At 35.9% G+C, this 12,139-nt stretch overlaps 1 protein-coding gene across 4 annotated transcripts in view; it reads left to right on the top strand.

Moving 5' to 3' along the window:
- The window catches only part of LOC131688660 (endoplasmic reticulum-Golgi intermediate compartment protein 3), a 46,010-nt gene extending 45,494 nt beyond the window's left edge, over positions 1-516 (top strand). For all 4 annotated transcript variants that reach the window (XM_058973075.1, XM_058973078.1, XM_058973076.1 and 1 more), the window contains 2 exons: positions 89-290; positions 345-516. In XM_058973075.1, the coding sequence (XP_058829058.1) occupies positions 89-290; positions 345-480 (338 nt within the window). In that variant the 3' untranslated portion in view covers positions 481-516. The remainder of the gene's footprint in view (positions 1-88; positions 291-344) is intronic.
- Positions 517-12,139: the final 11,623 nt, after the last annotated feature.

Below are 12,139 nucleotides of genomic sequence, written 5' to 3'. Positions count from 1 at the left end.
AAGAAGAGATGCAAAAAGAAGCCAGCTGGCGGATCCTGTCCTAGGCTCTACTTTAGAAAATATTTAATAATCGCTTCTTTCCATACAGGTGCAATGATGTTTCAGTACTACATCAAGATCGTTCCAACCGAATTCATTCCGTTAGATGGACCAAAATTGCACACGAATCAATTTTCTGTCACAAAGCATCAGAAAAGTGTATCGGTAATGAGCGGAGAGTCTGGTATGCCAGGGATTTTTGTTAATTACGAACTTTCGCCGCTGATGGTGAGATTTACAGAACAGAGAAGGTAAGCCAACCAACTTTCAGCGATCGTTCTCTGGTAACAATCTTTCTATTTCAGCTCCTTTAGTCACTTTGCTACAAATTTGTGCGCAATTATTGGTGGAATATTTACCGTCGCTGGAATTATTGATTCTTTGCTGTTTACTTCAATTCATGCGTTAAAACGTAAAATCGAACTGGGAAAAATCAGTTAGTTCAGAAAATAAAAAAATCTTTGGGAACCATTTAAATTTTGATTTTACGATTCTTCCTTTTTAAAACGTTTTTTTTTGTATATTCGAGAGGTTTTTAGTCTATAGACTAGTTCGTCTCCTGCGAAATGTTAATTTTTCTGAAGTAGAACACTTCTAACCTTTCAATATAGGGGCCCTGTTTCAAAATTTTCTGCCGTAATTTTACCCGATTTTTAAACGTGAATATCTACCGTTGTACTGAATGAAAATTAAGATTATTCCGCTATCTGATTGGAAATGTGTACAACAATTTTGTATCCGAGCGTTGTTAGGTCTCCCCCTTTGTCATCGAGTGAACAGCGACAGGCAGAAAAAGAGAACATAAGAAAAAATCGTTAGTTTGTGTTCTGACGTAAGCGTAGTAGTTGCTGCGTTTCATGTCAGCTTGCATTCTTTGGAGGTAGGTAATATAGAGTACTTTCTCCACCTGTCATAATTTTTGATAGGTAGAAGAAAACAAATCGAAAAAAGCTTTTCGGCCGGATTATTTGCATGGTGGATCCAACCCAACCGGTATTGTAGTCTCCAGAATAAGTTTCACAGTGACACAGCATTTAAACACCATTATAAATACTTTAGGAAAGCTATTTCAAACGTTTAAATTGATTGACAGTTTTACATATGACAGCTGGAGGAAAACGAACCCCCAAGTAGTATGAATGAAATCATTTGCATAGACTGCCGCCAGGCGCTGAGTTTCATGCGTTTCATGCATACACAGAAGATACAATGATGACACACCACAGAAACAGCAGAAACCCGGTCAAACCATTCGGAATCCTGAATGAAGTCAGTATGGATTCCAAATCAAATGCAACAACCGATTCTGAGTCGGAATCGGTTGTTGCATTTGATTTGGAATCCATAAGGGCATGTTCAGGAGTGTTTTATTTTGTATAGGAGTTTCAAAGTAGAATTTCGAACTGAAACATTCACATCCCCAGCAGAGCGTTTTGTTTTATAATTTCGAACAGTTTTGTTTTCAAATTTAAAACTGTTATACGATGCCGTTCTATTCGTTGCTGATTTTAAAACACGTTTAGAACTGTGTTTTAAATACATGCAAAGCTTTCAGCACAGACACTTAGACCCGATAGACTGGGGAAAAATAAATTTGAATGCAGTAACGCTGAAGGCATGGCGAGGCTTGAATTTTAAACTGAATAGAACATCCGCTAAAACTCCTGCTGGGGAAAGCGAGTTCTAGTTTTAAAATTTTCAGTTTTATTTTATGGAACTGTCAAAATTATGAATCTACAACTGAAACACTCCTGAACATGCTCTAATGACTCCATTCAGAAATCCGAACCGGTTCCGGAATGAGTTTAACTGGGAAGCTCTTTCTTTTGGAGCTGAATACTTGGATTGGTGGTGGGGTGGTTTGGTGCGAGAGAACCGCGCTCTGTTGCTCAAATTCACCACGTGACGGCGTGCGTTCTAGAGTGCACTGCGGTGTATAGCAGGGTGGCCAGACCTACCGATTTATCGGTAGTCCTACCGATTTTGGTCTTCCCTACCGATTCACAGACGACCAAGGCAAAACTACCGATATTTTGTTATTCCTACCGAAAACTACCGATTTTGATTGATTTTGGACACATCCTACTCAACATTCATTTTTTGGGTTAGATTTGGTCAGATATCTGTGTTGTCAGTATTTTACAATTCCAGTTCAATACTACGTTTTTGGGACAACAACCCGGCCTACCGATAAACTTTTAGTGACCCTACCGATCCCACTGAGACGTCCAAAAAATTGTTTCAAAATCGTTCAACACGGGTCCACCGATGGACGTTTGTTGAACGGTTATTTGGACGTTGTCCAAATTGGTCCAACGAACGTCCTTCATTGGACGATTTTGAAACCAACCGTTCTTAGAGGGATATTAAGGAATTCTATCTGGTCACCCAGCTGCGTTAACTGAAAAAAATCCAAACGTTAATTCTATTTCCTCCAGCCACTTCAAATCCATATGAAGAAGAAATGCTAATGTTATCACGCGCACACATACCTTTTATGTGTCAACTGTATAAACTATGTATGCACACACATAAGTTATATGTGTAACAATACACAGAATGGGGTTTTATGTGCCTTATAGTTATGAAACGTGAATGTAAGATTCATATTTCTAATAAATACACACATTAGCTTTATGTGCCAGCAAATAGTGTTTATCTGCCTCCGCTAATTGCAAAAATCTATGTGTAAAAGCAATAGGTATAACGTTTACATTTTTTTGAGTGAAGGGATCAGTTCGATCAAAAAAAATAATTTAGTTTCAACAATGTTTCTATTTAAAATACAAACTGAAGTATTTGTTGAACTAAACCAAATACATGCTTTCGAGAAACGCCCGTTTCAGTTTGAACCAGTCATTCGTCAAGTTTTAGATTCAACTAAACGTTTTGTTGATTCAAAAAGGCCCGATTCTTCAGCGTGTATCTAACATTGTTCTACATAAAATTTCCAATTGCCCAAATCCATCATGCCGTTCTTAAGTGATGCGCGGTCTTAACGTACGCCAACTTCGTTTTATTTATATAGATGGCATTCATATAGTTTTGCGCTATTAGAATTTCTAATGATAGCTACATGACATTTTCAATATAATATCAATATTATATGATAATCATGTAGAACATACGATTCTTTTCTAAGTAAATTTATATTAGATATTAGCAACTATAGCGCACGTAGCGCAAGCGAACTACAAGTTTAACTGCAATCTGCAGATCTCGAAGGAGAAGATTGCAGAGTGGGAGCAGAAGGCTGTGTACATTGCCCACCCAACCAGTTGGAGCAGCCGTACCACAGAGGCGTAACTTACTTCAAATCCTGGCCAAAATAGAAAAAAATATTGATTTGTTTATTTGTCCATATTTTCAGCTTAAATTGTTCTTTGAAAGATACTCTAACATTTTGCTTAAAAAGAAAAGCGCTTTCGCTTGATAATTTTTGTATGCAATTATTTGAAATCAGTGATTTTTTTACACATTTTATTAACTTGAAAGCCATTATCCCTCAATTTTTCAGATTGCTCAAAAACTAATTACCCAAAATCAATATCTAAATCAAAATCGTGCTTTTCATAGCAAACTCCAGCAACTACAATCAATTGGGGTCAATTTTAGTTTTTCTTTGTCATTTTATAAAAGTGCTCACTTTTTTCAATTTTCCACATATTCGTTAGTAAAAAAAAAGTACCTTGTCGAGCAATGTCGGGTAAATCTGTTAAAAGGAGAAGATTATTTGGAGTGTCCTCTCACTGCTCCACGAAGAAAACATTCCCAATTTATCCCATTCAGTTTTTTACAGCTGTTTGAAAATATCGTGTTTTTTGCTCAAATTTAAGAGAATACAATTAAAAAAATCAGTAATATGGCTATTTAAAAGATCTTATATGAAAAGAATAGTTTGAGACGGCACCAGTGGTTGAGTGGTATGCGTGACCGCCACTTATTCCAATTGGCCTGGGTTCAATTCCAGCCAAGTTTATTGAGATTTTTCTGAGATGAAAAAATCGGTGGTGACGTCTTCCTTCGGAAGGGAAGTAAAGCCGTTGGTCCCCCCGGTCCATGAGTTGATGGATCGATATCTAGTCCAGGAATGAAGTCACCTCTCTTGTGTCGGTAAAGAAGAAGTAGTATCCAACTTCTATACTTACTAACAAATATCCTCCTCCCGGGATACTTGTAGAGTGCGCAGTAGTATATACGCCCTCTAGCAAAAGCAAGTATCGGACTAGCCATTCCTTCACTTTCTTCCCGCGATCTACGTTAGGGCCTGGCTGGTGCTGGTATTTATCAATAAACAATTAAGGATTACCAGGAGTAGCACATTGAAAAATGTTTCACTACTCCCAAGCATTGTTATCTACTTATTCCCTGTGCAACTTCAGCTAGTCCAGATCGATAACGGAATAGCGGCCAGGGGTAATCGCACAAGTTCAAGCTTATATGACAAGAATGATTTGATTGAGTCCCCCATATTATTTTTTGTTAGATTGCGTCCATTAACAAAATTGAGCTGTTATGACCACGATAGCCATATAAAAGAGTGTGAAATATGACTTCCACTAACCTTGCTATATGAAACGTAAGGTACACAAACTGCCTTAGAAACGCAAGCGAAGCATCAAACAAATTATGCAATCTTCTCATTCCAGTTCCTTGTGAATAATCCAGATTGAATACGATAATCACTTGGATAGATTTCTATTACCGAATTTACAAAAACTTAAATATTTTTTTCTACTATACGAAAACCAGAAAAGCAAAATAAACATATGAACTTGAAACAAAATGTTTTGATTTATGAAAACAGTTGAAACAGACTAAATCTCAATGAGAGGTTCCCTCAAACTGATAGATTACTCTAAAACACGTTTACGTTGAAAAATAATAATGCTCGTGGAATTCGTTTATTTTCGGCCTTGCATCACACTGTAAGGAGGTTAAATATTTTCATGTTTTGGTCACAAATTGTCTAAAACCATGAAAAACCATTTTTCATCACTTGTTATCGCATAAAAAAGCTTTAAAACATGTGAAATAATTTTGGCCATGGATTTGATATAGTTACGCGTACGTCGACAAGGATGCATCAAACCTGTGGCTCAAGCGAGGTAAACTCTCTTTAGTGATCGATTTCGACATGATAGCCATCCAGAACGGGATAATGCCGACGAGAAAATACAGGAGGTATGTTTGCAACCAATACATCGAGATATTATGCCGTATGCCATTCGCCGCACGAGATCAGGCACCACACTATAGCACAGGGGTGCCAACCTTCCAGATTTATCTGGATTCTTCCAGATTTTCAAGCCTCATCCAGACATACAGATTTATGTTTGTCTGATCCAGATTTCAGGGAATTTGTACAGATTTATCCAGACATTTTGAAAAATATAAAAATAAGTTTCAAGAACTCTTCCTTGATTCATAAGACACTTTTTGAGAAAGCTGGAAACAACATACGACAGTTTTTTCGCTGAAAGTCAACAAATGTTCTGCCGAATTATATCAGCTAGAAGTTCACGCAGTCCAAGATTTTGTAAACTCTGAGATTCAAATTTAATCAATGTGCTCTATGCTGAACATCAAGCATTTGACATTTCCAGATTAGCAGTGCAATCACCGAATTTTTAGTAAGCCTTTATATTTACTAATATACAAACATGTTTCGTTAGTAAAATGTAACAAATATAACTCATCGGTGAGGAATGCACCATTTCCTAAAGAATTTAGGTCATCCAGACAATTCCAGACTTTTTAAAAAATTATTACAGATTTTTTGAAAAAACACTTGGCATCCCTGCTATAGCAGGCTGCTGCGTACTAGCCATTGCAGCCTACACTGAGCGTCACAACAACGTTACTAAGATTTTGCACCAGCAATGGGCGCTGCAATATAAACTTTTTTGGAAAAGATTGTGTCGAACTACCGTTATCTGTCTGACAGATATCGCCCACTAGCCGTTTACTGGGTAGTAAACCGCCAAAACATACATGCGCTGTGCCGCATTTTTTGAAAATTCTATATGATACCGCCCCCTTAAAAGTTCATGCGAACACGTTTCTAATTTGAAAAAAAATATAACTGCCAACCGATTTTGATGATCAATACGTCGTTGGATGCAGAATTAAATGCTCTCTCCAAATTTTCCTTAAAAAAGATGTCTCCTACTGAAAATGTTTAGCAATTTTCATAGTTTTCATGGAAAACTCGCAAAATAATGGATATTTTATTATTGTCGTCCCAAAACCGCATAGTATTTTTAACGAAAGAACAACATAGCATACCGTGTGAAATGTCATTTCTTATTCTTTCCAGAACACGCAAGAAATCAAAAATCGATTGAAAAATTATCGTCTTGAAATTTTTTTAGTGCCGAAAAATTGTTTTTTGCTATAAATCAAGACTTTGAGGCTATATTAAATTGATCAAACATGGTTTTGCCTTGTATTTGACTAGACCTACAACCTTTAACAGATCACTTTAAAAGTGCATTCATTTTTTTTATTTTGTGGCATCATGTAATTTGGTAAGATCCTACCAACTATTGTGTCATCATTTACTAAGAAACTAACAAATTGTTTACAAAACTTACACTTTATTTTTATTCCAGAAATTCTTACATTAGTTGTCTTTTACTTAATGAATCTTATTGACTAGATTTTTTACGAAACATAATATAAAGGTCCAGTAAAAATCAATTTTTCCAGTAGGAAATTATCAATTTTTTAGCATAACAAATACATCAATGGCGTAGTAACAAATACATCAATGGCGTAGTACCCAAAACCGCATAGTATTTTTAACGAAAGAACAACATAGCATACCGTGTGAAATGCCATTTCTTATTCTTTCCAGAACACGCAAGAAATCAAAAATCGATTGAAAAATTATCGTCTTGAAATTTTTTTAGTGCCGAAAAATTGTTTTTTGCTATAAATCAAGACTTTGAGGCTATATTAAATTGATCAAACATGGTTTTGCCTTGTATTTGACTAGACCTACAACCTTTAACAGATCACTTTAAAAGTGCATTCATTTTTTTTATTTTGTGGCATCATGTAATTTGGTAAGATCCTACCAACTATTGTGTCATCATTTACTAAGAAACTAACAAATTGTTTACAAAACTTACACTTTATTTTTATTACAGAAATTCTTACATTAGTTGTCTTTTACTTAATGAATCTTATTGACTAGATTTTTTACGAAACATAATATAAAGGTCCAGTAAAAATCAATTTTTCCAGTAGGAAATTATCAATTTTTTAGCATAACAAATACATCAATGGCGTAGTACATATATGTAACTATAGTTACAAAAAATTAATCAACGCTAAATTGTTGTTTTAAATGTTTGAAAAATTTCCTATTGTTTACGATATATGAAAAACATTAGTTGCCATGTAGGATCTTTTTCTTCAATGTCGAATAAAATTTGATGTAACTGCCAAAAACAGCCCGAAAAAAACAACAACATGTATTAAAAGAAAACCTTCAGAAAAGGTGAGTTTTTCTAGTAGATCATAAATGTTTTCATTTATTGTCTATTTATTTATTATAATGTTAAGAAACCGATATCATTTTCAATTCCGAGTTTATTGTATTAAGGATTTTTGCAATTAACAATAGTGCTCATTTTCGTCCCATAATATGTGGGATTCCCTGTCCATATGTAATTGGCTTGCAATCAAAGGCCAAGAAAACCTGTTCACATTTTGAGAAAGTTTAAAAATATACATGGCTTAGCTAAATTTCATGTTCGAGTTTCGAAAGCATGCACACAAATTTTCAAACATGATCAAAACGTGGAGAAATCTATGGACAGGTATAAAGACTAATCTCTTCTCTTGCACTTGCATCTATTTTACGTCAAATGATGTTCTACGCCAATTCAAATCTGAGTATGCGATTAGATTAATGATAAGTTTTACTAGGCATCAAAATTTTCTTGTGATTTCTATCTTGTCCGATATTACATTAATGCTTACCTACCCTATTGTTAGCAGTGTCTAAACGAGATTTGAAAAGGCTTTTTCATTTGTGTATATCACATACAATCAAGGACCAATTCATAAATTACGTAATGCAAAATAGCTCATGATTGACTTACCCCGTGTCACATATAGTCACAAATTTTAACAAATTAATTTACTTAATTTTGTCTTTAATTAAAAAATATTACGTCACGTTCCAGCCTACTCACCTTTCCCACATGTCAAAAAATGCCGCATTTTGTCGAAATCTCGACAAACATATGATTACGGCCTAAAAGCCAACTGTCAAAATCCACTTTGAATGGAAATTCCGGACAAACCGTTACACGCCAATCACACATGTTGATAATAAACAAAAGAGAAAAGTTTTCTCTTTCATAAACTGTTGTGAACTGTGTTCGACTAGTAACGGTTTGTCTGGAATTTCCATTCAAAGTGGATTTTGACAGTTGGCTTTTAGGCCGTAATCATATGTTTGTCGAGAAATAATACCATCCCCCCCCTCCTCTCCCAAAGGTATTACATAATTTAAGAACGTTCCCCAAACTAGGGAACCTTGGAAGATGACGTCATAAGAGCAAAGATGCTCGAAAAAATGACAGTACAGTGAGCTTGTTTACATGGTGTTAGAATTCGATCCAAGTTTCTTGTACTGGGCGGGATCAAACATTTTCTAAGTCCGTGTAAACAAGCTCTCTGAGCTGTCAGAAAAGTAAGGTTATACATGAACATTTTTCATGCAATGCTCTATGCATATCCGACACTGGATAAAATGAAATCGACTTCCATTATTCACTTCACTAGTCGAGTTATCTTTGTTATCGAATAAACACTGTACGTATATGATGTTTTGAATACGATTGTTTATGGAATATAGTATTTGACAATAGATGCAAAAAAAGCAAATACGAACAAAGAGTTGTACAGTTACTGAATGCTACAATACAATAGACACTGGCGAAAACAAACACTCATGTGCAATATCTTTGTTTTATTCGATAATTAATAATATCTAAAGTTCTATGATGTCTAAAATAAATTGTCAATGCATTGATCCTTAGAAAAATAAGCATCTGGTCTGAACTATTTTTAAGTGTGTCACAAATATGAGTGTTTGATTGTAAAAGCTGGCCGATATTCAAAATTTCAAAAACCGATATCAGGAGCATTACAGTCGTGATTCGCTGGTTGGGCCACATCCTCTGCCCAACTAACGAGATTGTTAGACCGACTGAAAAATGTCAAACTCTATTTAAAGAAATCGTTAGTAGGGTGGGTGCTCCTATAGTTGAGGTGTACCAATAGTTGCAGTAGTGGGTTACACGCCTAACTAAGGTACCAACCATCAACAAATATTTTTTTATCGATTCATCGCACTAAAATTATGCGACAATAAAACTATTATCCTTGAAATTTCCTCAAATAACTATAAAAAAAATGATTTTCTTTGAATTTGGAGCTCCCTTGCACCTATAGTTGATATGGTGTACCTGTAGTTGCAAGACCCATAAGAAATCAATGGGATTTGCAACAATAGGAACCGAAATTAGCGATTGCACCAATATTGGTACATGTGTTCCTATAGTGGTACAAGCGGTATTGAATACATAACTTGGTTATTAATCCATCTATAAATTTTTCTGACCTTTAAAATGCGCACACTAAGATTTCGCATTTTTATACTACCTTTAGCCCACAAGCGGTTTGTTTTCCTCCCAATTCGCAGTGCAAATGATTTTGTTTTCCTCACAATTTAAACGTCAAAACGGCACAATACCAACGCAGCTGGATAAGTCTATTGGTACATCCACCGTAGTGTAAATGCGTCTTTTTGTATCTCTAATTATTGTCACAATGATCGTCAGAGTAAACTTGACATAATATTTTAGCATTATGATACTTTTAGTTGGACAATGGTTCAGGTAGCGGAGGTCCACATAAAAAGCAGTTAAAAAATTAAAAAGTGACCAACCTGTGAGTCACGACTGTATACTATACAGTCATGATTCGCTGGTTTGTCATTTTTAATGGTATATAGTATACAATCGTGATTAGCTGCTTGGACACCTCAACGATCAATCTGACAATAATTAGAGTTGTGAACAGATGCATTTACACTACTAACGTCTCTTTTGGGGAGTTTTTAACGTTTGTCAGTCGGTCCTACATCTTTCGTTTGTCCGATTTATTTGATATTTGATCGAATCGACGATTTTTTCGAACGCCCTAGAGGATACAGGTGTGCACATTTTTTCTATGCGTGAGTGCGGTTGTCATTTTTCTTCGATGAAGCCGAAAAAAACAAGAGGATATAAAGAAGAAAAGCACGAACAAATGACGTAGTGGGCCTTTCCGTTGCCATAAGTTTTGTTTCGGTTCGGTCATAATTATTTTAATCGGTATTTTCGAGGTTACAAGCGTCCGTAAGTGTTCGAATCGGTAGATCCGAGGTAAAGCTCGACCTTTTCTCACTTTTCATCGAGCGCCAAGGAATCAGGATACTCGTTCGGATGTTTCTGTTTAAGGGCCTCGGACGCCAGGCTTAAGTTTACAAGTATAAAACTAATACACTCAAAAGCGTCAAATGTTTCCACCTTTTTACCTTTCTCATATAGCAAGATTGTGCAATCGCTCCGAACTTTAACTTTGCAACCGAAGCCGGGAGGGCCGAGTCTCCTATACCATTCGACTCAGTTCGTCGAGATCGGAAAAAGTTTGTGTGTGTATGTATGTGTGTTTGTGTCAAAATGTTACTCATTTTTCTAAGAAATGGCATGACCGATTTGCACAAACTTAATCTCAAATGAAAGGTACAACCACAGATAACAGACGTTTAGGCTAGAACAAAATTTCTTCAAAAACCTGTGTAAACTTTCAAATTGATAATCGTTGGAAATCCGTGTTTTACTATTGCCATCTACGCAACTGTTTGCTATTCGTGTTTGACAGCTGTGCTCTAACTGCATTGTATCGATTTCTGCGCCATCTACAAACGTTTGCCAAACGTGTTTCTGACGTCCGATTTATTCGGAATCTCAGTAGCGGGTATTTACACACGTTTCAAATCGAGCCTAAACGTCTGTTATCTGTGGTACAACGTTCCCATCGGCTGTTATTCAAATTCAAATGGATCCAACTTCCGCTTCCGGAATTACAGGTTGATGAGTACGATCACGCAGCAAATCCTGATTTTAAGAAATTTCTGCGATGAATGTAAAAAGGTGAAAATTTTCCCAAAATATGACCACAATTGCCTGGATTTGTAGTACTAGGTTACAAAGGCCACCATCATCGGTTCTGGAAGCACCGACGGAAGTATCCAAATTCAGAACGACAATCACAACGGTTTCTCGGAGATGGCTTGACTGATTTGACCAAATTTAGTCTGAAATTAAAGGTGTTTCATCCTCTTAAATGAATATCAAATTTCATCACGATCCAGCTTCCAGTTCCGGAGTTACGGGTTGTGGAGTGCAGTCACATAGCAAAATCCGATTTTAACCGATACCGCGAAGTATTCAAAAAGATTAAAATTTTGCTATCCAGATAGTTTGCATTTGCAGTTCTAGGTCACTGATGGCCAACCGAAATCTCATCGATCACATTGACCACCACAGACGGTTCCGGAAGTGCCCGGAAAAGTGGCCACCTATTAAAATTAGCAAATTCACATCAGTTTCTCGAAAATGGTTGATCCGATTTTATCAAACTTAGTCCAGAATGATAGTATATTATCTCAACAGATGTCTATAAAATTTCGTACGGATGGTTCTGGAAATATAGAATTAACCGTCCGGTCACATAAGCCGGAACCAATTTTTTTTGAATGGGGGACTCCATGAAATTTTAGAAATCGAATTCGTATTTTGTGATGCCAAACATCTTTAAAATGCATGAATTGTCGAGATTTCATATAATCTCAAAAAAAAATTCATATAAACTCGAAAAAAAAATTTAACATCTCGAAAAAAATTATTTTTGGAAACTTCTGTCGGACGCTGGACGTCCTATTCAAAGTTTTAGAGAAGGGAGTGAGTGTAACAAAAAACAACTCAAAAAAACTAACTGGTCAGCGTTCATGTTAATGAATATCGCATGTAAC

This window comes from Topomyia yanbarensis, chromosome 3 (genome assembly GCF_030247195.1).
Source record: "Topomyia yanbarensis strain Yona2022 chromosome 3, ASM3024719v1, whole genome shotgun sequence".
Lineage (NCBI taxonomy): Eukaryota > Metazoa > Arthropoda > Insecta > Diptera > Culicidae > Topomyia > Topomyia yanbarensis.
Note: the sequence above shows the minus strand (reverse complement) of the source record. Positions and strands in the feature narration are given on the sequence as shown.